The sequence below is a fragment of the Caretta caretta genome, chromosome 23 (assembly GCF_965140235.1).
Source record: "Caretta caretta isolate rCarCar2 chromosome 23, rCarCar1.hap1, whole genome shotgun sequence".
NCBI lineage: Eukaryota > Metazoa > Chordata > Testudines > Cheloniidae > Caretta > Caretta caretta.
In genome coordinates this window covers 8043480-8068038 of record NC_134228.1, presented here as the reverse complement: position 1 = coordinate 8068038, position 24559 = coordinate 8043480, and the positions used below count along the sequence as shown (strand labels likewise).

At 57.0% G+C, this 24559-nt stretch overlaps 1 protein-coding gene and 1 long non-coding RNA gene across 3 annotated transcripts in view; one reads left to right on the top strand and one right to left on the bottom strand.

The window, feature by feature from the left end:
- LOC142069893 (uncharacterized) overlaps positions 1-5864 on the top strand; it is a 9569-nt gene extending 3705 nt beyond the window's left edge. Inside the window, exon 2 of the long non-coding RNA XR_012665877.1 lies at positions 179-5864. This is a non-coding gene — a long non-coding RNA (uncharacterized LOC142069893). The remainder of the gene's footprint in view (positions 1-178) is intronic.
- On the bottom strand, positions 3506-24559 carry RELB (RELB proto-oncogene, NF-kB subunit). 2 transcript variants are annotated; one of them, XM_048834405.2, is made up of 12 exons: positions 24279-24559; positions 23550-23630; positions 22583-22630; positions 19707-20221; positions 18850-19007; positions 16071-16162; positions 12430-12561; positions 10040-10144; positions 9056-9271; positions 8022-8090; positions 6878-6955; positions 3506-4891 (listed from the first exon to the last, which is right to left on the bottom strand). In XM_048834405.2, the coding sequence occupies exons 1-12, from the start codon at positions 24331-24333 to the stop codon at positions 4575-4577; spliced, it is 1866 nt and encodes a 621-aa protein (XP_048690362.2). In that variant the 5' UTR covers positions 24334-24559; the 3' UTR covers positions 3506-4574. The 2 variants fall into 2 exon arrangements, with proteins under 2 accessions (XP_048690362.2, XP_048690360.2); XM_048834403.2 differs by lacking the exons at positions 22583-22630; positions 23550-23630; positions 24279-24559 and having other exon boundaries at positions 19707-21048.

The window sequence follows — 24559 nt, the reverse complement described above, 5'->3', positions numbered from 1 at the left end:
TAGTGCATATGCATCTCACGTGTGTGAGACTGGAATCTTTTGACCAGAAGTATCCATTGGGTCCATGCCTGGGCCCTGCATGTCCATTTGTCCCTCATACTAGGGCATACAGGACAGAGTCTCTACCACCTCAGCCTTCCGGATGCTTGTTTCACACAGTGATTCATTCTGCCAACAGAAAATATCTCCAGTTTCCAGTGGGACACAATACCTGATACTGGTTACGATCGTCTAGCCTGTTTACACCCCAGGAGTGTTCACAAAATGCCTGGTAGTAGGAGAGGCCACCTGAAATACCGTGCTGGAAGGGACCACAGTACAGATCCTGACAGACACCACCCCTGCAATGTATAATATCAACAGGCGGGGGGCTCTGTGAGGGGGGAATCAAACTATGGAAACAGAGCCATCTGCACAGGAAAACTTCCATGGCCCTTCACCAACCAGGAGCAAATAACAATCTGGTGGATTACCTCAATGACAGTACTCAGCCAGCCACCAATAGTCTCTCAAGCCTGTGTTCCACAGAGGGGGTTTCCCTGTGGTAGACCTGTTTGCCACTAACAAGAACAGCAAATGCCCTCTCTTCTGCCCCAGAACAGGTACCAGCCCAGGCTCCCTCCAGAATGCTTCCCCCATATCCTAGTCTCAAGGCCTCCTTTATGCCTTTCCTCCCATTCCTCTGATATCCAGGGTCATAAAAAAGATCAAGCAGGATGTGACCACAGTAATACTTGTAGCATCAGTGATGCCTCACAGACCTATTGCACTGTCCGCAACACTCCAGTCTACCAGATGTATTCTCTCAGAGAAGAGGAAAATTCTCCTTCCAAACCCAACCTCTTTACAGCTCGTGGCTTGAAAATGGGCTGGCTGTGCACTACAGCCAGGGACTGCTTTAGAGAAGACCAATAAATCCTTATAGAGAGGAGGAAGCACACGATCAGTCTATGGATCAGAGTAATGAGAGAGACTTTCTATCTGAGCTTCCTTCACAATACATCAGCCCATTAGATGCCAAGATTTTGGACTACATCCTTCACCTCAAGCTATTGAGCCTCACCATTAGCCATGCTCCAGTGCAAGTCTGTATGGTATTCTCCTGTCCGGCTGTTTCAAACATTCTAAAAGGACTGGTCCACACCTAACCCTGGTCCATGATCCCCTCTTTCCTGGACCCTTAATGTGGTAAACTGGAGCCTGGCAGGCACCTCCTTTGACCCTTATCCAGGTACCATCTTCACCATCTCACTCTCCAAACCACCTTCATGGTGGCTGTCACCCCAGCTATTAGTGCTTGGCTCTCGCAAAGCCTCCTAGCAGCTCCATTATACTGTCCTCCACAGGGAGAAGATGGGGCTGAGGCCCCACCCTAAGCACCTCATCGAGGTGGTGTCTGAGTTTTCATTTAAACCAAACCATCAACCCCACCATTTTCTTCCCCAAACTGCACTTGAACCTGGGAGAATCCAAGCTCCTCATTTCAAGTAATCAAGGAGGGCTCTAGGCAGTATGGAGCCATTCAGAAAATCACCTAGTTTATTTTGTTGGCATTGGGGAAGATCGGGCCAGATTAACACATAGACAAAGTAGGCATGTACCTGGGACCCAGGCAGGTAGGGGCTGTGAGGGTGTGGAGCGGAGGGCCCAACAAACAGCTATACAGGATGCTGCTTGTGACTGGTCTGGCTTTCCTGTGGATCCACTGGGACCAGCTGCTCATCCTGCTGCTGCTCGGGGTGAGGCTCACCATGACAGAGGGGTGGCTGGGCCAAACCTGAGTGAGTGGCACCGTGATCTGTCCAACGGGGTTGTAGCACCCCCCAGGTTTGGCCAGGCTATGCCTCCATCATAGTGAGCAGCGACCAGAGCAGTGAGATGAAGAGCCGGGCCCAGCAGAGCCACAGCAAGGCAAGTTTGGCTGCAGAGCGTGTCCTGTACAGCTGTTTGTTGGTGTTCATATTAGAAAGCAGGGGCCCAGACGTGTGCATTTGTCTAGGGCCCAGCAGTGGGTTAATTCGGCCACCTCTTCTCAGAGCTCACTCCATCGGTTACAATCTGTAACCAGCTAGCAGATGTGCCCCGGGCCTCAGGCAGCAGGGCCCTCTCAACTAGAGCCCAGGCAACCTCCTCCGAAGTATTCCTCTCCGAGATCTCCAGGGCAGCCAGACAGAGCGCAGCCCACACCTTCACCATGCATTACACTGGGGGTTTTATTACTAGTTGTGATACCAGACTTGGTAGAGCAACTCTGCAATCCTTATTTTGTCAAGCTCTAGCTAGGACTCCTCACACCCTCCTCTGGTTAGTCGGGGAGCTACTAGCTAGTCACTGGAGTGGGCTCCACATGGACAGGGACTCCAATACAGAGCAAGTACTTACAGTACAGTAACTGTGGTTCTAGGTGCTTTGTCAGGGGGAAGCCCACAACTCACTCCTTTCTGCCTGGACTAGGCTTGATATCCAAAAGGTTTCCTCCTGGTAGCAAGCATCCAGATACCCAGGGATCATGGAGTGGCCCTAGAGACCTCTGGAAGGAGCCAGAGGATGGACTGCTCCAGCAGGCAGAGCGTTAGCCACTACTGAGACCTACCAGCCACTTGGGTGAAAGGGCAGCCTGGTGCTACATGTCACTGCCACAGCCGGAAAGGGAAGTGAGAGGTGGGCAGAGCCACTCTGCCCATGGGTGGAGGGTAGGAGCGCACGCTGGGGGCCAGTGCTGCCCTAGTAGATGCTGGTCAAAGCTGAGATGACAGCTGGAGAGGCCATGGGGCCCCAGATGGCACCTGAGCAGTGAGGCAGCAGCCAGAGAAATGTTGAGAAGTGGGGGTGGTCACAGGCTCCCTACAGGCCTGTCCTGGAGGGTAGCTGTGGGCACGGGTTTCCCCAGGACATGGGGAGCAGGCCCTCTAAGGGCTCTGAGTGGGGAGAGCCACCTAGAATTCTCTTTGGGTTAACAGTACGAGACTTCGCTCCTAGCGAGCAGAATGATGCACCCAGTTAGCAATGAGGCAACTTCTAGCAGCCGGCGGGGAAGTGCTCTAGGAGGAGCAGCAGCAGCACAAATCTCTCTACGTGAGCTAGCTGCTACGGGGGCACAGAGCCCGTGTTAGCCTGGGCTACACAGGGGTCTCTGGGCACTTCACCTGCTGACTTAGCACCTGGTGCTGCCAGCCTCTCAGCACTCACAGGCTGAGCGGCGTCAGGCCTCATTGCTCTGCGTGGGGTGCTCTGCCCTCCGTGTCAGTATTTTACCAGTGCTCCTTGGGTGGAGGATGTGTGAGATAAGTAATATTAATGCCCAGAGCCTGGGTAATTCTGTTCAGTCTCCTTATATCCCCCCCACCCCACAGCTAAATCGTGTCCCGCCCTCAGTGGCGGTATGCTGTTGCTATAAGATGTTTGCTGCATTGCACCCTAGAGCTGGGTGCACTGTAGTGACAGCAATGGGCCCCCCTGTCTAGAGGTGATATATGGGCTCGTAAATTGGTTCAGGATGAGGCAGTAGAGAAGTATTGTTTTTTATTACCATCTGTCACAACACACCTGGGTGGTGGGTGAGCAGCATCACCCTCATTTTACAACTTGGGAAACAGACACAGAGAGGTGAGTGACCTACCCAGGGCCACAGAGTGAGTCAGTGGTAGAGCTGGGGACAGACCCTAGGTGTCCTGGCTCCCAGTTCCCCAGCGGCTCCGTTCCAGCTGGCATCTCAGCACGGCCAGGTGTGAGGCTGTGTTCTAGTCCCACCCTCCTCAGGTCAGCAGGTGCAGGGACTGCTGCGGACGGGGCATCCAGCCTGCACAAGGCATGGCCTTCAGGAAGATCTTCAAACTGTCCCCTTATTAATAGCAAAGCCAGTGGCCCAGCTGTCCTCACTCTGGCCAGGGGAGCCTGGCCATTGGCTACAACGGGAGCAGGAGCAGACCTTAAATTTCTTCCACCCTGACTGGCCAGGATTTGGGGGCCAGACAGTGTCCGTGTGCCTCTCCCCCCCAACCTTTGCCATGAGGTGGCCTTTTATGGCAGGGAAGTGCTGGCTACAACTAACCCCTATAAATATAGTGCAAAGCGTGAACCCCTGCAGCAGCCTATGCAGTCAAACCTGGGCACAGTGCCCACGCAGAGCCCCTCTGGCCAGGTCCTGCCCCAGCGAGCCAGCACCTCAGCTCCTGGAGGGAGTTCAGCAAGGGGAACTGCAGAGTGAATATGCTGACAGTGAGGAGGCTGCTCGGAGGTGGAATTGGACAGGCTGGGATGTGGAACTCCAGTTGCAGGTGGAGCATTCCCAGGCAGCCACACTCCTCAGGGCCCACACTCTTAGGGGAGGGCAGTGCTGTCATTCTCTCTCCATGCCCCTTGGTCTCAGCTGGTCTCCTGGAGGTAGGCCCTGCAGTGACAAGCAGTCTCCTTTGTGCTCGCTGCCGGGAGGCCCGGGAAGCTCTGCCAACAAGCCAAGTGCCCCAGTCCTTCCATCTCCAGGCCCTGCCCAGCTAGAGCAAGGGGCTCCCTGCCGGGACAGGTCTGAAACAAGGCTCGACTGCTCCTCACATGTCTCCCAACCTCATGCCCAGCTATGCCCGCTCATAGGCCTCCTTGTACTGACTGGGGAACATGTTACTTCCAACCAGACTGGCCGTACCCTCAATGTCCCCCGCAGAGTTCTCCCCAGGTGCCAGGAATGGGGCAGGGCTGCTCTGCACGGGGCTGTAGGCGTCCAACAGGAACTCTGGGCCAAGGCAGCCTGGCAGCTCCATGGGAGAGCAGGCGGCGGGCAGCATGTCCCTCGGGTTCAGGCAGCTGTAGGTGGTGTAGTCCTGGCCCAGGCAGAAATCGAAGGGCTCAGGCACCGTGATGTGCTCCAGGCTGGGGTGGAGGGCAAAGCCTTCCTCTGCAATCAGAACAGGAATGGCTCAGTCAGCTAGCGAGCCCTGTTCCCCCAGGAATGCAGCATGGTGCCCAGGCTGCCTTGGGGACGACAGGGAAAAGTGACAGGCATCCTCCTGGGAGGCAGGGTGGGCAGTGGGGGTATGGCCAGACAGGCTCCCCACAAGGGGAACAGCCTGTACCTTGCCAGCATGTCTAGCCACCAGTCTGGACTGGAGCGAGTCAATACGTGGGGTTGGGCCAAGGCAGGGACATGATGGGTGTGACACTCTATATCTTGGGGCAATACCCTGTAACCTTCATATTAATCATTTTGTATATAATTGTGATCATATAAAGCAGGTATTGTGAGGTATCATGGGAAAGGTTATGACCTGCTGTTCCATCTAAATGTGTGTATCATTAATGCATATAAAACTATAAGAATTGTCTTGTATGGTTTTCACTAAAATATGCTATGGGTTTGGGAAGCATCCAGATACTAGCTCTCCAGAGACAATGACAAAGGAGATAACCAACACCCAAGTGGGTTCTGAACGGACATCACCAGCCATTGTCCAGCAAGGGAGCTACAATGCAATGACTCACTTACACAAGGCTACACTAGGGGAATTGCTCAACCTTGCCTGGTGACTCACCTGCCATGCAGTCATCACTTGTGTCCTCCAAGTACATGGATTAACGATATAAAATAGAACACAGTGGTACCATGCTTGGTCTTTCTCCTCCCCCCACCTATGCTGCAAGCAACAAGGACTCTCAGAAGACTGAAGACTCCAACAGAGGATGAAACCTGTGTACTATGAACTGCAATATCCAGTGGGGTGAGAAAAACTGCTTAATCTAGATGTTGCCCAGACTAATAGGGTTGAGAGTTTAGACTGTGTGCTTACATTTTATTTTGGTAACTAACTCTGACTTTTTGCCTATCACTTAAAATCTATCTTTTGTAGTCAATAAACTTGTTTCATTCTTTATCTTTACTAGTGTATTTGCCTGAAGCGTTTGGTAAATCTGCTCAGATTTATAGAGGCTGGTGTATATCCACTTTCCATTGCTGAAGAGGTGAACCAATTAATTTACTTATATTGCTCAAGAAAGCATCTTGAGCAGTGCAAGATGGTATATTCTGGGAGTTGGGGGGATTGGGCTGGTGCCCTTCTCTGTGTGATTCATGAGTGGCTCTGGGACCATTCATGCAATCAAGCTGGGTGTGGGGGCTCCACATGCGGTTGTGCTGAGTGATCACATTGCCTGGAGGGGTTTGCTGCTTGTCACTAGCAAAGCATTGTGAGAGACAATCCAGGCTGGAGAGTTAAGAGGCCACGGCGGTCCCACAGTCCCAGGCTGCACCCCAGGGATCCCGTCACAGTGGGGAGTGACCCCAGCGATGAGTGCAGTCACTGGAGGGCTCCTGGGGACGTACCTGGCCAGCTGGGTTGCAGTGCTGCAGGCCTGGGGAAGCAGAGGGCAATGCCTTGGGGGCTCCAGCAGGGGGGGCCCAGCTCAGGACACCTTTGGGCTAATTCTCAGGGGGCCAGAGCACCCCAGCTCACATTGGTTCCACCCAGGAGTTCGGAGCTGAGGCCCTGACATCGTTGCCACCCATGAAAAGGGGCTCCGCAGAACCCCACTGCCCCCTAAGTGTGGGAATCATTGTGCCCCCAGGTCCCCACATGGGGGATCAGTGTGTCCCCTCAGGCTCCCCCCTATCTTCCCCCATGGGGAGGAGGTCATTATGCCAACCCCAGATGCCCCAACCTGCCCCTGCCATGTGAAAGGGGTCACTGTGATCCCTGGATGCCCCCACCTTCCTCCTGCCCAGTGTGGAGGGGGTCATAGCACCCCCTGGGCCCCATCTGCTCCCCTCCCATGTGTAGGAAGGGAACACTGCACCCCCCCTAGACAAATACACCATATGGGGGGGGTCCCTGCTCAGAGGCACCAGCCAGCCTTGTGCCCATCCACATCCTGACACAAGACAACTGACCTGCTGTCTGGGGCATGATGAAATGGTCCATGTAGCCTGGCTTCTTCTTCCTCTTCTTGGCTTCAATCCCATGAGGGTCTAAGGGACAAGAAGAGAAGGCACTTCACAGTGCCCTAGCACGGGCACAACCTAGCCCCACAATGGGCACCCGAAGGAGCCAAAAGCCACCTATGACTGCAGCAGCAAGCCTGATGGGAGCAGCCCCTGCAAGATTCCCCCGTCCCCTCAGACAGCAGGTGCCTGAAGGCTGCACTCTATTGACCCGTCACTCTGAGCGGGGGATGTGGGGGACTGGCCCTCAAGCTGAGCGATGTGGATGTGCAGGGGGGGATCAGGCCATGATGCTGAGCAGTGTGGATGGCGTGGGGGACCAGGCCGTCATGCTGAGCAGTGTGGATTGGGGGGGAGGGGACCAGGCCATCACGCTGAGCGGTGTGGAGTGGGGTGGGATCAGGCCGTCACGCTGAGCGGTGTGGATTCAAGCCTAATTTAATGGTGTCCAGTTTGCAAAATAAAGACTGGGAGGGGATGTGTCATTACACAAAGTAAAACTATTTCCCCATGTTTATTTCCCCCCCCACTGTTCCTCACACGTTCTTGTCAACTGATGGACATGGCCCACCTTGATTATCACTACAAAAGGTTTTTTTTCTCTCCTGCTGGTAATATCTCACCTTAAGTGATCACTCAGGTTACAGTGTGTATGGTAAAACCCATTGTTTCATGTTCTCTGTGTATATAAAATCTCCCTACTGTATTTTCCACTGCATGCATCCGATGAAGTGGGCTGTAGCTCATGAAAGCTTATGCTCAAATAAATTTGTTAGTCTCTAAGGTGCCACAAGTACTCCTTTTCTTTTTACCTTTTCAAGTGCTCTGCCAAGGAGTCAGATCCCTGGTGCCGTTCTGCAGATGGGGGCACACTGAGGGGAGTGACTCCCCAGCCGGCCAGAGGCAGAGCTGGGAACCCAGGGCCTCATCCCATCCCACCGGAAACTCCAGGGCCAGGCTGGAGCCATCAGTCACCCCTGGCATGGGCAGAGCCAGCCCAGGAGCCAAGAGCTTCTTGCAAGGGCCATAGCCCAGGCCAGCCTGATCCCCACAGCCCCCCCAGCCTGCCCTGGTGTGAGGCCCGCACACTCACCTGATGCTGAGAGCTCCTCCAGGACATCTGGCATCCCCCGCTTCCTCTTCACGTGCACCCCATATGTGTCTGTAGAGATTGAGGCAGAGGAGGGTGTGGCCTGAACCATGGGAAACTGACACAGGCCTCTGCCCACAGGCTCCCAAAACCTGCCTGGCACCAGCTGGGCACGTGCCTGCTCCACCCTGTGGGGCTGTGACCAGCAGGGGCTGCTCTGGGGCCCCTGACTCCCCTTTCCGTGAGGGGCTGTGACCAGCAGGGGCTGCTCTGTGCCTGCTTGACCCCCCTTTCTCACCCCCGATGTGACTGTGTCCATTGGGGCTGCTCTGGGCCCCCCTGACCCCCCTTTCCCTGAGGGGTTGCGTGCAGCAGGGGCTGCTCTGGGCCCCCTGACCCGCCCTTCCCCCCTGATGTGGCTGTGTCCATTGGGGCTGCTCTGCTCTCCCCCAACCCTCTCCAGAGGGCTATAATCAGCGATGGCTGCTCTGGATGACCCGACCCCTTCTTTCCCTGAGGGGCTGCATGTGGCAGGGGCTACTCTGGGCCCCATGAGTCCCCCTTCCCCCGAGGGGCTTTGACTAGTGGGGACTGCTCTGGCCCCTGTTCTCCCACTCCCGCGCAACGGGGCTGTGACTGATGGTGGTTGCTCTGGGCTCCCATGCCCCCCATCCCTCCCAACAAGGCTGTGATTGGTGGGGGCTGCTCTGGTCCCCACCAAGGAGCTGTGAGCAGCAGAAGCTGCTCTGGGGTCTCATGACCCCTTTTCTCCACCAACAGGGCTATGATTGGCAGGGGCTGTGCTGGGCCCCTCTGACCCTCCCTATCCCCGAAGGACTGTGACCAGTCCTCCCCCTCGCCCTCAGGAACTGTGACTGGCAGGGGCGCCACTGGGCCCCCCAACCCCTCTACCCATGAGGGGCTGTGGCTGGCGGGGACTGCTCTGGGCTCCCCTGATGCCCCTTCCCCTGAGGGCCTGCTCTGGGCCCTCCCCTTTCCCCGAAGGGCTGTGAAGGACATTATGGGGTGGCGGTTACCGTGGTCCTTGGGCAGGTAGGTGAAAAGGAAGGGCTCGCTGCAGACGCTGTCTGTCAGGCGCTGCAGATACACTTCCACCTCCACCGGCTCCAGGATGTCCAGGTGCTGGTACGGGGGTGTCTTGAAGACAATGGCTATCTGACGGTGCACGTCGGCCTGCGAGAAGTCCGCCTTGCTCTCCCACGCGTCCCTCCGGAAGACCACGGCAATGTCCTCTGCGGGGGATGCGGGGTGAGGGCTGGGGAGTTGACTGGCAGGCAAGGGGGTGCCCCGGGAGACTGGGTTGGATGGGAGGAGCTGGGGACAGAGCCCCTGAGGGCAGATTGGGGCCCAGATTCAGCTGCTATGGGAGGAGACCCCAGGCCCACAAGGTATGGTAGCACAGAGAATTCCCTGCCTACTTGTCTGGCTGCTGGGTTTCACATACTTGCTCAGGGTCACGCTAACCTCCAGGTTTGGAGCAGGGCAGGACTCCTCCTCCCCAGATCAGACTGACAGGACCTTGGGGCATTTCACCTTTCCCGGCTGACAGGCGTAGATCAGTTGGCCACGTCTCATCTCATCAACTCTCTGCCGTGGCAGGGGCCTGAGGGCACCTGGGTCTCTCCAGTCCTCTGCCTGTGGCTGTCAGCAGCACAGTGTCCGAGGACTGAAACCCTCTGGTGTAACTATGTCCTTGGACGCTGCACAGGGCAGTTGCGTGCAATGCAATGGCCTGTGCGATGCAGGGGTCAGACTGGCTAATCTAATGGGTCCTCCTGGCCTTGAGCTCTACAAACTTCTGAGTAAGCATGTGCCCCGCAAAGGCCTCACACCATCACCTACCCTCGCCTCTCGGTGTAGCAGGGCTCCAGAACCAGCCCATTTGCCCTCCCCCCCCAACCCCTTCCCCTTCTACCAGAGCTCCATGCCTCCTCCCACCCCCCATTCCAGCAGACCCCCTCCCACCGCCCCAGTCCGCTGACCCCCTTCCCCTCCGTTACCTTTCTGGACTTTGTCGCAGAGCAAGTAGAGCTCCTCCCCACCCGTGCAGGGCCCGCACTCCTTATTCATCCGGCAGATCCTCAGCTCTGACGTGTTGGTGGATTCTGCACATGCCAAGACTCAGTTCAGCCACCACACAGATCTCCCCACCCTGCTCCGTCCTTCCCCAGCCACATGGGGCCAGCTGGTATCAGGGAGCCACCCCATCCTACCCGCCACCATGCAGGGCTGGCTGGCTGGCACGAGGGACCCTCCCATCCCTCCCCTGCCACACACGGCTGACCAGGCACGGGGGATCCCCCCTCTACTCCTGCCCCACAATGCAGGGCTGGCCGGCAGGAATGAGGCATCCCGCCTCCATCCCTGCCCTACCATGCAGGGCTGGCCAGCAGGCATGGGGGACCCGCAGCCTCTGAAAAGGCCAATGGGGCTATGCTGACACTTGTAAAAATTCATTCTGGTTATTTGCCTGACCTGGGTGGCGTCAGCTCTGGGGCCAGGTGGGGGTGCCCTGTGCCAGGGAACAGACATGGTGCTGCTGCCAGGCAAGCACCAGGTTATGCCAGTCACAAATCTGCAGCCATCTCAGTCTTCACATGGTCACTGTTTTGCACCCCGCAGCCACCCAGAGCCTCACAGTGCTGGCAGCCTGCTCCGAATGCCCACAAGAGCCTCCATCAGCCATTGGCAGTGCAGGGCCCATGACACACAGGAGGCGGGCTGCCATTCCTCCAAGCAGAGCGCACTAATGCACACCAGTGGATAGGCTGGCGGCTGCCCACGAATTGGCCTGTAAGCCACTCCCGTCTCCTTGTTCAGATCCCCCCAGGAGCCCCCGTCTGCCATGGGGACAGGAGATGGCCAGGGCCACTGGGAACAGATCCTATCCACCGGTTAAATGTGGCGCTAACAATCACTCCCAGCACCTCCACATGTCCCGTCCCTAGTGTGAACTCTCAAGTGCAGACACCATCTCTTCTTACTGGTCCGTATAGGACCAAGCGTGGCACCGCTGCAATACCAGCCCGGCCCCAAACGGCCCGTCCGGCACAGGGCTGCCCAGTCCCACCAGGGCACCGCTGCAATACAAACCATGCCTGTAGTGGGACGGTCACCTGCTCTTGCCCTGAAGGGCTGAAAAGCTAGCCCTTGGAGAGGGCTATGGGCTAGAAGCTGGGCTGAGTGGGGAAGTAGCCGCAGCTGGGCCACACCCCAATCAGGGCCCAGCTGGCAGCCAGAAGGGTTGTGGGGGAAGGATAGCTCAGTGGTTTAAGCATTAGCTTGCTAACCCCAGGGTTGTGAGCTCAATCCTTGAGGGGGCCATTTAGGGATCTGGGGGGGATTGGTCCTGGTCCTGCTTTGAGTTGGGGGTTGGACTAGATGATCTCCTGAGGGCCCTTCCAACCCTGATATTTATGATTCAGACTCTCTCTGGCTGGAGAGAGAGACAGGCCTGGCTGTGGGGGAACTCACCTAGGGTACCTAGAGTGAGGCAGAGCTGGGGAAAGGCCTCAGGAACTGGGAAGCCCTGGGCCAGCAACTCCCCAGGCCCATATAGGTATTGGGGTTGCAGAGGGGCAGCCTGAGGGTGGGTAAAGGCAGCCAGTACAAACCCCTTGTTGCCTGTGATGATTGACTTTTACACTGCAGTTGGCCCCAGGGCATGGGGCTAGATGGTGACTGGCAGTAGCTGTGATGTGGGGATAGTGGGTGAGGGTTCCATGGGGTGGGGAGACCCAGGGAGTGGGGGTACTGCCAGGGGGCAGCACCCAAGGCAAGGGCACTGGGTCCTGGGAGGGACTGGGGGGGCCAGTGGTAAGGTGGACCACCAGCCTGCAGAGGGTGCTCTGGGCTGGATATCGAGCTAATTCCCAAGGACGACCAGCAGGACGCGCCGCCGGGTGAGTCTGAAAGCTTACAATGCCCCAAACGGCCCGTCCGGCACAGGGCTGCCCAGTCCCACCAGGGCACCGCTGCAATACCAGCCCGGCCCCAAACGGCCCATCCGGCAGGAGGTTACCTGGCACACACACCACGACAATACAAACAGCCTACACAGCACTGGACTGCCCAGCCCGGTTCTCTCAGCCAGGGCCCTGGCAGCCTCCAGCCTAGTGACGCTGTTCTCTCACTCAGCCAAGGTAGGCTGAGCTATTGCAGTGAGTCTCCTTTCCCTCAGAAACATCCTCCCCCTGCAGTCCCCAGCCCAGGCTGGGTGTCCAAACATGCAGGGACACAGCTGCAGTTCTGATCCTGCCCTCTGTCCAGCACTCTGTCATCCTAGGGAAAGTGGGCTTGACCACATTCCCTCCTCTGGCATCACCATGGCCCGCTGCATCGATCCGTTCCATCCCGCCCCGCCCTCCCCTGCCATAGCCCAGCTACCTACTCTTGTCAAAGATGGGCTCAGAGAGGACGGGGTTGAGGTGCCGGATCTGTCCTGAGGGCTCCTGATATGAGGCCTGGAAGCAGATCCTCACCACGTTCATGTCCACCTCCTGGTGATTCTTCAGGGAGCCAGCTGCAGAGAGAGAGCGGGGCATTCAGCATCCTGAGGCTCCAGGAGGAGAGCGCCCCTGCAGAGTTTGGAAAGCCATCCCAGAGCTATGCCTCAAGCTGAGGCAAGCCAGCCTGTGTCCAAGTCTTGCCAATTCTTTCTGCAGAACATCTCGAAGATCCTGCCTTTCCCATCCCTCCAGAGCTAAAACTCCTTCAGGTTCTCAGCATCACATGTCCTGAACACCTCAACATCCTTCTCTCCGGCCTTGACACATGCATCCTCGCTCTGCTCTGTGCTGTGCAGAATGCGGCTGCAAAGCTCATTCTCCCAGCCCATCGCTTTTCCCCCATCACCCCTCTCTTGGCATCCCTCCACCAGCTGCCCCAAAACCAGAAAACAGACCCAGACCTTTACTGGGATGGTGGGGTGCTGCCAAAGGTTTGTACCCCACTTTAGCTCCCTACCAGCTTCCATCACTAAACTGTACAAAAAAGGGTAAGACAGACAAGGTGGTCTGGACCAAGCAGTGCCAGGGGCCTCTCTGTTCGTCGAAGGAGGCTCTAAGCCAGGATCCAGTTCTAGTCAACCCAGACTTTGACGAGCCCTTCCTGGTGTTCACAGATGCCTCAGACACAGGGCTGGGCGTGGTGCTAATGCAAGCCAATGCTATGGGGGAGAGACACACAATTGCATACCTGAGTAAGAAACTGCTGCCCCGGAAGCAGAACTATGCTACCATGGAGAAGGAACGCCTGGCCGTTGGGTGGGCCCTTAAAAAGCTGCAGCTGTATCTATTTGCATGGCTCTTTACCGTGTATACTGACCACTGTCCTCTAACATGGCTACATCAAATGGAAAGGGCTAATGCCATGCTTCTGAGCTGGAGTCTGATCCTCCAAGATTATGATAAGGAAGTGATTCATGTTAGTGGGAATGCCAATCTTAGAGCAGATGCTCTGTCACTGAAAGAGGTACCTGAACTTCCCCAGGTCACCGGCCAAAGTGACCCCACTCAGTTCAGTCTCAAAGGGGAAGAGATGGGACAAAGTGGGAATTTTTCACAATGTTTTGTATGAATAGTGGGTAGCCCTATGTGCTGCATAGTTAACTGGGTCGGGGGAAAAGGGTGTTTATTTTTGCGGAGACACAGAGAACAGGTCATTGGAAAAGGACTGGCTGAAACCAACTCTGTATCAATGGAGAATCCAAAAGGATAATGGCAAATCCAGTCATCAGGGCATTGACACATAACAACCGGCAACCCAGAGAGAGCTGGATTTCCCGACCTCTCAGCAGGGGAGCTGAGCAGAACCTGCAGCTGGAGAGCAAAGGATGGGGAGGTGGGGGGTAAGAGCCAGCTCTGGAAGGAGCTGGGGCTCTCATCTGGGGACTGACCAAGGAGATCAGATGGGAAGAGAGACAGAGCCTGGCCATGGGGATCACTCCAGCTTGGCTGGGCCTGGGCTGACCAGGCCAGACAATGCTTTAACCTCCATGTCTCTGCAAGAACCTGGGGATGTCCCATGCTGGGCTCCAGGGACCAATAAACCCAACTGTTCTGCCAGGCGTCCCTGCAAATGCTGCTGGGGGTGTCAGTCCCTGCAGTAGGGGGCTGTGGCAGGAGGGCTACAGCCCAGAAGTTCAGTCTCAGAGGCAAGGAGGCTACATGGCTGGCCCTAGAGGATGAGTGAGATCCCTGGGGGGCCTAGCCCACTGACTGGTTCCTCCAGGAGGCTGTTCCAAAGCTGGGGGTTTAGCCCCGATTCTGGGGCTCCGTGACAGCCCTTTAGTCCATTGGAAACAGTGGGGGTGGTTGGGCTGGAGGGAAGTCAGAGTGAGTGCCTGTGTTTGAGGAGAGGGCCCTGGGGGGACTTGGTGGCGGGGTGTGTGTGCGTGTGTGTTGGTGGGCTCTGGGGGCAATGGAGTCAGGATGAACACGAGTGTTGGCAGGGGGCTCTGTGGGATTCTGGTGTGTGTGGGGGAGGGGACTTGGGCAGAATCAGGGTGGGTGGGTGCGTGTGGGGACGCAGGGGGACTCAGGCAGGGCAGGGTGGGTGTGTGCATTGGGGAGGGGAACCTGGGGGACTCGCAGGAGCTTGGTGGGGGGTGCTATGGGTGGGACGTGTTGGGGGAGCAGCTCTGGAAGCTTTGGGGGTGGGGCAGGAGCATGCATTGGGGGTGGCAGCTCTGAGGGCCAGCCTAGGCATGTGAATTGGGGGGCACGGAGTGTGACACTGCATCCCATATTCATCATAGTAATATTATTAAGATATGATTGTGGCACATATTGTGCATTTTGTAAAAGTTGGGTCATGTGAGGTGTCATTGGAAAAGTTATGATTTGCTGAATATGATTATCCTATCGGTATGCATGTATCATTTTTGTATCTGAAGTTACAAATATTGACTATGGAACTGTATTTCAAATGGGCTTACTCTGGAAAACACCCACAGCCAGCCTTTCAGGTACAACAATGAAGAAGCCAGACAGTGCTAATGGCCCATCAGCAAAGACAATGGGCTGTGGAATAGCTTAGCCGACCTGTAAACATTTCGGCCAGCTTGTAAGTAATGGCTGCTATGACTCTGCAAGGGCATGTGACCAGATCACATGACTCTGAACTCCAACACGTCTCTCCATTTTGGGTACCTGTATTTTTCCACAAACTGGTCTGGGAACCAAGTTTGAAACAAAGGGTACCCACCATTTGGAAACGCTATATAAGGCAGGGAGTGACGTCATCTGGCATTCTTTACCCCCCCACAACTCAACACCTGAGAGAAGCTCCGAAAGAAAAGGACTTGGAACGGGGTGGGGAGGCCAAGCTGCAAAGCAAGCGCTGCTTGTGCCTTGAGAATCTGCAGCCGGCTTATCACCAGTCAGGGTGAGAAACTGCTACTTCATTTCCAATCTGTCTAGTATCTTAGGCTTCCTTTGGGGTTTCGTTTACTTACTAGGTAATCTGCTTTGATTTGTTTGCTATCACTTAAAATCTATCTTTTTGTAGTTAATAAGCTTGCTTTTGCTTTATCTAAGCCAGTGTACCTTTGAGTGAAATGTCTGGGGAACAATCTCAGCTTGGTTAACACAAGCGTATTGTGCATACCCTTCCCACAGTGAGGGGAGGGCAAACTTTATGAGCTTACATTGTACACATCCCTGTGCAGTGCAAGACGGTACAATCTGGGGTTTATACTCCAGCAAGGGTGCAGAGTGGAGAAGCTGGGAAACTGGCTGTTTCCTGCCTGTCTTTGAGTAAGGCACTCAGGTAAGTCAGTTTGGGTGTGTGGCGCCACCTGCTGTCATGTTGGGTGACCACAGGGCCTGAAGAGGCTGTGAGTCACCAACAGAGCCGTGTAGGAAAGGGCAGTCAAGCCGGGAGGTTAAAAGGGTGCAATGGTTCCCATGGCTCCCAAACTGCACCCCAGGGGTGACAACCCATCACACCCTGACCCAGTACCTGACCCATCTAACTCCACAATGGAGTTGCCTGGCTAGCGGGGGGGCAGGGCTCCTTGGGGCCACGCACCTTTGAATGGATCGATCCCTAGCTGCAGCTTCTTCTCTATGGCTGCCTCGATCTCCTTCTTCTTCACGCACTGGATGCCAAGGTTGTTAAAACTGCCGGGAACCAAAGGAGAGACGTGTTGGAGATGCTGCGGGCAAGGCTGGGGCTAAGGCCATGGCCAGCCACCGTGGCCAGCCACCGTGGCCCACGCAACGCTTTGCCAGGGGCCATGCGAGAGGAACCCCACCTCTGCACAGGAAGTGCCATCACCTGGGACCACAGCCCCGGGAAGGCCTGGGCATCACCCCCTTTCAGCCAAAGCAGCCCTTCCATCGGGGTCAGGAGATTGATACGACCCTGCTTCTCTTAGGCTCTCACTTATGGAGCCCAGAGCCTGCCAGGCCTGCAAGGGAGTGGCCTGCACCTTAACAGAGACAGAGGCTTGCGGATGTCTGTCCCCCCGCCCCGGGGTATGGGAAATGGAATATGGGATTTCTGTTGGGGATTCAACTAATTGTGGTTTTTGTAATAGATCAGCCCCAAGGATGGGTATTATTGAGCGAGAAAAGTCTGAAGTGAAGTTATTGGATTACCGGAGAGGGGAAACTGAAGCAGGTGCACTTGTGTCATGGCCTGCCACAAGAGGATGCTCTGGGTGTGGCTGCCCTAGGACAAGGCCACTCTTGCCCCAGAATCAGAGCATCCACCCCGAGGAGGGACATGCCTGCATGGCAGTGCCAATGGTCCTCACAGTGCTCTTGTGGGCACATGGCTCACTGAGTTCTGAGCAGTCCTCATGTGGCTTCTCCGGTGTCGTGTCAGGGTACCTCACTTTGGCTTAGCTTGAACAGATGCCTAATTAACTTCCTCTGAAGCAAATGAAGTCTCCCCCCAAGCTCCAGGGCAATTTGCTAGAGCAGGCATTCTCAACCTTTATCTTTCTGAGGCCCCCCCAACACGCTATAAAAACTCCGTGGCCCACCTGTGCCGCACCGACTGGTTTCCTGCAGATAAAAGCCAGGACCGGCATTAGGGGGTACAAGTAGGGCCATTGCCAGGGGCCCCATGCCAAAGGGTGGTGCCCTGTGGCATGCGGCCCTGGGTGGTGGGGTTCAGGGCCCCAGGCTTCAGCCCCATGTGGTGAGGCTTTGGCTTTCTGCCCTGGCCCTAAACAAGTCTGACACTGGCCCTGCTTGGCGGACCCCCTGAAACCTGCTCATGATCCCCCAGGGGCTCCTGGACTCCTGGTTGAGAACTGCTGTGCTAGGAGTTGGTTTTCCCATGTGGTGAGGGCGGGGCAACATGGTGGGCTCTGGGGCAGGGAGAGGACTGTTCTGTCACCAGACCAGGACAATGGCAGAAGCTATAGGGTGGGGAGATCTCACCTCAGCTGACCCATTGGCCGCAATCAGGTTACCGAGCTGCTTAGGGGCAGCAATGTCTATTCATGGAGGATAGGTCCATCAATGGCTATTAGCCAAGATGGGCTGGGATGGTGTCTCTAGCCTCTGTTTGCCAGAAGCTGGGAATGGGGAACAGGGAATGGATCACTTGATGATTACGTGGTCTGTTTATTCGCTCTGGGGCACCTGCCATTGGCCACTATCGGAAGACAGGATCCTGGAATAGATGGTGTGACAAAGTGGGGTTTTCCTCCTTATTATGTTGCATGTGAGCCTATGTGAGTCTTAGTGTTTTGCATGAATGCTGTGTGTGCCTCAGTTTCCCTGTGTATCGCACCTATGCCTAGGTGGTGGGAATAAAGGTGTGTGACTTTTGCTGAGACCCTCGGGGCCAGGCGAAGAGGCTCCAGCTGCCTGCACATAAGTGATGGCCGATGCCCTTCGTAACCTGAGACCCAGGCGGGGGACGTGACCAGGTGACACTTTGCCCGGAAAGCGAGACAAAGACCGAAGGAGGGGCAATGGGTGTGTCAGAGGTGGGGGGGTCCCTGGAAGCTGGGCAGTCTCCTGTTTAGGACTCAGAGAGGGGAGTCCAGGACGTCCGGCCTGGGGTCCCCCCCCAAGATGGACTTTGCTGAAAGTCACTGATTTCTGTGCTAACAAGCTCTGTTCTACGCTGTGTTTCTGTTGACTAATAAACCTTCTGTTTTACATGCTGGCTGAGAGTCACTGCTGACTGTGGAGTGGGGGTGCAGGGCCCTCTGGCTTCCCCAGGGGTCCCGTCCAGGAGGACCCACCAAGGGGGAGTGTATGGTGTGAACAGGGATGCTGAATGCTCCGAGGTCAGACCAGGAAGGCTATAGTTGAGGGGGCTTCTTTGCCCTGGACAGCGTGCCCTGAGGGAGTCACACTACCCAGAGTCCTGGCTGACTTCATACAGAGCAGTTCCAGAGCATCAGACCTGTGACTCCGTCATAGATGGACCTTTGGTCTGAGCCAGGTATGGCCATTCTTACGTGGAAGTAACTGAGAGGTTTGGAACGGTTCAGTTGATGTGGCCTGAGATGTCCCACTTTGCCCCAAGGGGACACTGGGTGCTGATCACATGGTGGGGGAGATCATGGAGGGAGCACTCGGGGGAGTAACCGCCACCCTGAAACCACCTCTGCGTGCGTTCCTCAAAGCCTCTCAGCCTCACAGAGAGGGCGAGGGGGAGCGCAGTGTCCAGCTGCGAGCGGCAGGCCCTGTCCCCACGTGAGCTCTGTCAGCACCAGTTCACAGCTGGGCCTCAGCCATGCACGGAGAGGAGCTGCCATGCCCGCTGCACTGCATGTGGGGCCGCAGCAGCACCCCCGGCGATGGCCCTGGAGTCCCTGTGCCGAGCAGGGAGCTGGTACCTGTGTTTGGGGTTGGTCTGGGGCCTCAGGGTGACCTCACAGAGCCCATTGTTGCAGTCTTTCCCCACGAGACTGTGAGGGTGGATGCGGTAGGGCCAGTCCTTCCACACCAGGCACGCAATCACCTTCACCTCAGGGATCTTCTGGCAGTTCAGCAGCTGGGGAAAGAGCAAGAGATCAGAGCCAAGGCCACCCTGGGAATCCCCCGCCACGCCATGGGGGTGAGTGAAGCCAGAGCCTGGTCTATGTGTAATTAACCTGCCCAGTAAATTGCCCACCCCTCTCCACAGGGAGCAGGGCTCAAGGCACGGCTGCTCCCTTCAGCGGCTCAGAGCCCGCAAGCGACCCTGCGCCCGCTGGGCTGCCCAGCTCCACTTTCCAGCCATGGATCCTGACTGCCACAGCGTGAAATGGCAATAAAACCCACAGAGATAACCCGAGGGCAGGGCCTGGCCACTGGGAGTGAAGGGCCCTGGATGGCCACCACCAGCTGCTGTGCTAGGCCGGCCAGGACTGCGCAGAGGGAGCCAGGGTTTGGCAGTCACAGGGCCCTTCCAAGCCCAAAGGTGCTGGCGTGCTACAGCATGGGCACTCAGCAGGAGTGACCAGGGCCCTTGGTAGCCCTCCCCTCCCCCGCCCCCCAACCTCGGTGGGGCGCCAAGAACCAGGAAGAGAGCGAGGGGAGTGGGGCAGGTCCCCGGTCCCCGCCTCTCCTGTGAGGGGGGCACTAACGGACAGATAGAGGAACAGTCGGCCCCGCCACACAAGGCGCAGGCAGCCCAAGGCTGGCCCTGACCCTCCCCCAGCCCCTTTCCCTGCTGTGAGGAGACTGGCCCCTGCTCCTCCCCCACACTCACCTCGATGGCTGGCAGGGTCTTGCTGGCCTCCGTGCTGCTCTCGCCCAGGATGCTGCCTGCTGACCTGCCCTCGCACTCGTAGCGGAAGCGCATCCCCCGCTGCTTCGGCTGCTCGGTGATCACCAGCCTGGGAGGCTCCAGCATGTCTTCCAACTGCTCCTTTGGCGAGCGCATGGGCGAAGGCCACTTGGGCCGGCTGGCAGGGGGTGGAGTCGTCCCCCTGGGCACCAGCCTGGGCGTCAGCTGCAGGCTACTGAGGCTCTGCGAGAGCAGGGGAGGCTGAGAGTCCAGTGGCAGGACATGAGCCACGGCGGGATGGGAGCTTCCAAAGGAGGGCAAGCCGCCTTGCAGTGGGCTAGGTCCTGTCGGCTCCATTAGCCTCAGCATCCCAGAGGGAACGGCTGGGTTTGAACCCCTGGGCACCAGCTTGGCCGTGCCCTTGGCAGACGCCTTGGAGAGGAAGGGCAGGGCTTGTGGCTGGAATCCATCCTCCTTAATTAACTCTTCGATGATTTCTGCAGGACAGGGACAGAGCCAGAGGGTGAGACGGGGGACAGGCTGGCCTCCTGCTGGGAACGGGCTGGAGGAGAGCCATGGTGGGCCAACCTCCACCCTCACTAGTGCCCTAGCAAGACCCAGGGAAAGGGCAGGCCTAAACTGATCTTGTTCTGAATGCCCAGTCTCCATGTGCACACACAGAAAGAGGCTCGAGCCTCCGAGAGGATCCATGCACCACTGCAGGGCCACCACTGGGCCAGCCCAGGCAAACAAGGCAGCAGATCCCCAGGCAAGGGCTGGAGGATTCAGAGGTTTGTACTGCGAGCTTTCTCCCTTTAACTGACTCTGTACGCGTGCGCGAGTCAGTGGACATACATGGGTGATACCAAAAAGCAATGGGCCCGATTCGTCACTGCCCTGCAGGGCCTGCACCAGCCACACCAGGGCAGAGTGCTCCTGCTCTGCTCTGAGAGTGTTTCACACCCATTTTCACAGAGACCAAGAGTGTGAGGCCAGAAGGGACCATCCTGCACATCCAGTCTGACCTCCCATGTAACCCGGGCCACAGGGCTTCCCTGAATTCATTCCTGTTCGAGCTAGAGCAGGTCTCTCTGAAACACCCCAGTCCTGACTGAAGAATAACACTTGGTCACATTACACTGAAGTCAGCAACTGCTCACGTGCCAAGCAGCAGGAAATCTGGCCAAGGTACTTCACAGCACTTGCCTAGGCATCCCTGCCCCTCACTCACTCACCTCACACATTAGGTCGGCCCGCTCTACCCACAGCCCTGATGCCCAGGTGCCTCACTCGATGGGCCTTGCTCTCCCTGCAGATCTGGTGCTCAGGCACCTCGCCCAGTGGGCCCACCCTCCCCACAGCCCTAGCGTGCAGGCATCTCACCTGATCAGCCCGCCCTCCACGCAGTCCTGGTGCCCAGGTGCCTCACCTGATGGGCCCACCCTCCCCACAGCCCTATTGCCCAGATGCTTTACCAACTAGGTCTGCCAGGCCACAGCCTTAGCACCCAGGTCCCTCACCCAATCAGCTGGCCTGCCCACCCCATGGCCCTGACACTCAGGCACCTCCCCCCACTAGAACTGCCCGCCCAACCTCCCTGCAGCCCTAGCACCCTGGGCGCCTTGTAGTCTCTGGCCTGTGGTATACAGGAGGTCAGACTACACGATCTCAGTGGTTCCTTCTGCGCCTGGAATCTGTGAAAAAGGTCTCTGTCACACCAGTTCAGGTAAAGGTGTGACGCCGTATCAGGTTAGAGACATCAGCGCAACTCTGTGTGCAGACTCTCTTCCACCCTCAGTCTGAACATGGCAGGCATCAGTGCAAGCTAAACCAGGTGGAACCTGACATAAGTGTCCCCACACAAACACTGCACTTTGTGGCATGCTTTCAGCTAAACTGGTGCAACTCTGCATATGGACCTGGCCTTCCTGAGAAGAATCAGCCTAAGAGAGCGTAAGGAGAGAACGACGCCAGACCTTCCACTCTGCTTTACCACTAGGTCAGAGCCCCCATTCAAGGGACATTACTAACTCCCTTTTTTTGAAACTAACCAATTAATTTTTTTAAGTCCTAACCCAGTTTCTCACAGAGCCCCCTTAATTGTGGGTCCCGCTTTAAAGAGACAGCCTGTGCCATGGTAAGAACTGCCTCTTCTCTCTCATGAGCACGAAGCTGGTATTTGCTCAGGGCAGTGGCTTTTTGGCTACAAACGTCGTACCATGGCCAGAAAGCTGGCTGAGGAGCCAGGAGTGGAGGTGAATGCCAGGCATTCTTAACGTACTTGTTTGCTTCTCAATATTCCAGGACGTCCCACTGTTTTCCTAGAAGTTGGATGTGTGGAATGCTTGTGGCACCTTAGAGACTAACCAATTTATTTGAGCATGAGCTTTTGTGAGCTACAGCTCACTTCATCAGATGTGCCACAAGTACTCCTTTTCTTTTTGCGAATACAGACTAACACGGCTGTTCCTCTGAAACCTGTCATGTATGGAATGGTAACTCTTCTCAGCTTGTGTGAGCTTTGTACCACGCTCACTGTTCTCCTGGCCTCCAGGCCCCTCGGCAGTTTGGAAAGAGTGCAGGTGGATCCCTGGAATGCTGCAGGAGGCATGCCTGCAAGCTGTTGGCTTGTATGTGGTCCCATTTCCCAGGTATTCCCTTACCTGCTCTTTGGGCCCAAATGCTGAAGCTCTGGAATTGACTTCATGGGGAGGGTGCATGAGGAAGGACTGCAGGATTTGTCTTGCATTGCCCCTCCCTCTGCAGACCACACTTACATGATATCTGCCCCCTTTGCTCCAGCCAGGGTCCTATGCACAGGGTCTGCACTCGCATGTGCCTAGAGTGCTTGCACTTACCTGAGGTTGCTGTACCCCCATTTCCCAGCGTCCACTCACCTAATTCATCTGCAAAGGAAAGAGAAAGCAAGAGTATTTCTAATTCAGATGTTTAAAAGTTTACGTCTCAAACCAGCCCCTCCCCACACTAGAGGGGCTGAATAAAGGCTGCCACCCACTCAGCTGGAGACATACAACAGCAGAGCCCAGAGAAAGTGCATGAGCACTGTGGTGCTCCCTATGCTGGGGGACGCTCCGACTTCAAGGGGCTCCAGGGAGATGGGAGCAATGGGGCAGTTTCAGCTCTGTGGGATTGCTGGCACCACTCAGCCTGCAGTGAAAGTACAAACTGAGCCTTTAACCAGCAAGAGCTGCCCCCTCCCCCAGGAAACAGAGAGCTGAGCAGCAGGTGCCAACGCAGATGAGAGGAATGGGGGGTGGGGGGAGGTGTCCACGCCAGGCTGCAGAGATACTACCTTAGCCAGAGAGCTGCACAAGGGACAGTGCTGAAGTCCAGAACTCCTGCAACTGTGCAAGATTCTCCCCGCTGCGGGGGAGTGGGAGAAAATGTAGGGACACGACTGAAATGCATGATTTCCACAAGCCCCTTGGGAGATCAGGGTAGGGAGTGAGATAATGCTGTCAAGGGAGGGAGAGCAGCACCAACAGGCCCAAGCCAGGCATGGCGGAAGGAGACTACAGACATGGGAGCGGGGAGGCTGTACAGTTGGCATAAATGAGCACAGGCCCAGGAGCCTGGATTCCTGGGTTCTAACTTGGCTTTGCCACCGTGCCCCCACCATCCCCCACCACATGGTCTGGCCTCTCTGTGCCTCAGTTTACCCATCTGTAAAATGGGGGCAATGATGCTGCCCATGCGATGGGGCTGCTGGACAGATTCATGCTCTCGTTCCTGTACCATGTCCAGACTGTGGACAGTGCTAGCCAAGGCAGAAGCATTATCAGTTTTAGCAGGGAAGGGGATTACCTTCATCTGAGATTGCAGCTCCCTTACCAGAGGCCTGTGCTGTATGTGCCATGACCAGGCCGGGGTCTGGAAGAGCAGCACCTAAAAAGACAAGACACATTATTACCCCATCAATCAACAGCAACCAGCCTTGTGCCCCGCCCACTGCCACCCCACACAGCACCTGGCAGGGGAATCAGCAGGTGGCTCCTGCTGATTGTGGCTGTGGCAGGTGCTTAGGGAGATCCCAGAAAGATTGAGCTCTGCAAGCGCCTGGCCCAGAAGGCGGCGACACCCCCCCAAGCTCCAGCTGTGAGCAGAGACAGCAAGGAGAGACCCTAACCCCAGCCAAGCACCAACTCAGAGAGCCCAGCGCTCGGGACCGGGTCCCGGGCGCCAGGCAGAGCGGGCGAGGGCCTAAGCCAGGCCGGTGCCACCAAGCAGCGATTGAAGGGTCCCAGATGCTCACACGAGGGAGGCTGCGCTGGACGGCAAAGCCGCAGGCACCGTCTCAAGCGCCCTCCCCATCCCCCGGGCTCGCCCCCGCGCCTTCCCCATCCCCCGGGGGCGCCTGCCGCAGGCCCCTCTCGCTCCCAGGGGTCGCTCGCCCCCCACCCCGGCCTCAGGGTCCCCCTGGGCCAAGCTGCAATCCCCCCCCCCCGACCCTCCCTAACGCTGGCAGGAGCCGCCCCTGCCCCGGAGAGCGGCCCCGCGGCTCCGTGCCCCGCGCCTGCAGCGCCGGCCCCTCACCCCGCGGGAGAGCCAGCTCCTCCGGCCGCGGCTGCCGTCCCCTGGTGTCCCGCATGGCGGGGCCTGGCGCTCGGCTCCCCGCGCTGGGCTCGCTCCCCCAAAGCCCCAGTCAGGGAGGCAGCGAGGAGGCGACGGCTCTGGAATTCCCCAGCTCCGCCGGCGGCCGCCGCCCCATTGGCTACGGGCCCTGGTGAGCTCATCCCCGTAAAACGGGAAAGCCCCGCGCTGGGCAAGGCGGCCCGCTCCGGCTGGGCTCGGCGCAGCGGGGCGGCCAGTGCCCG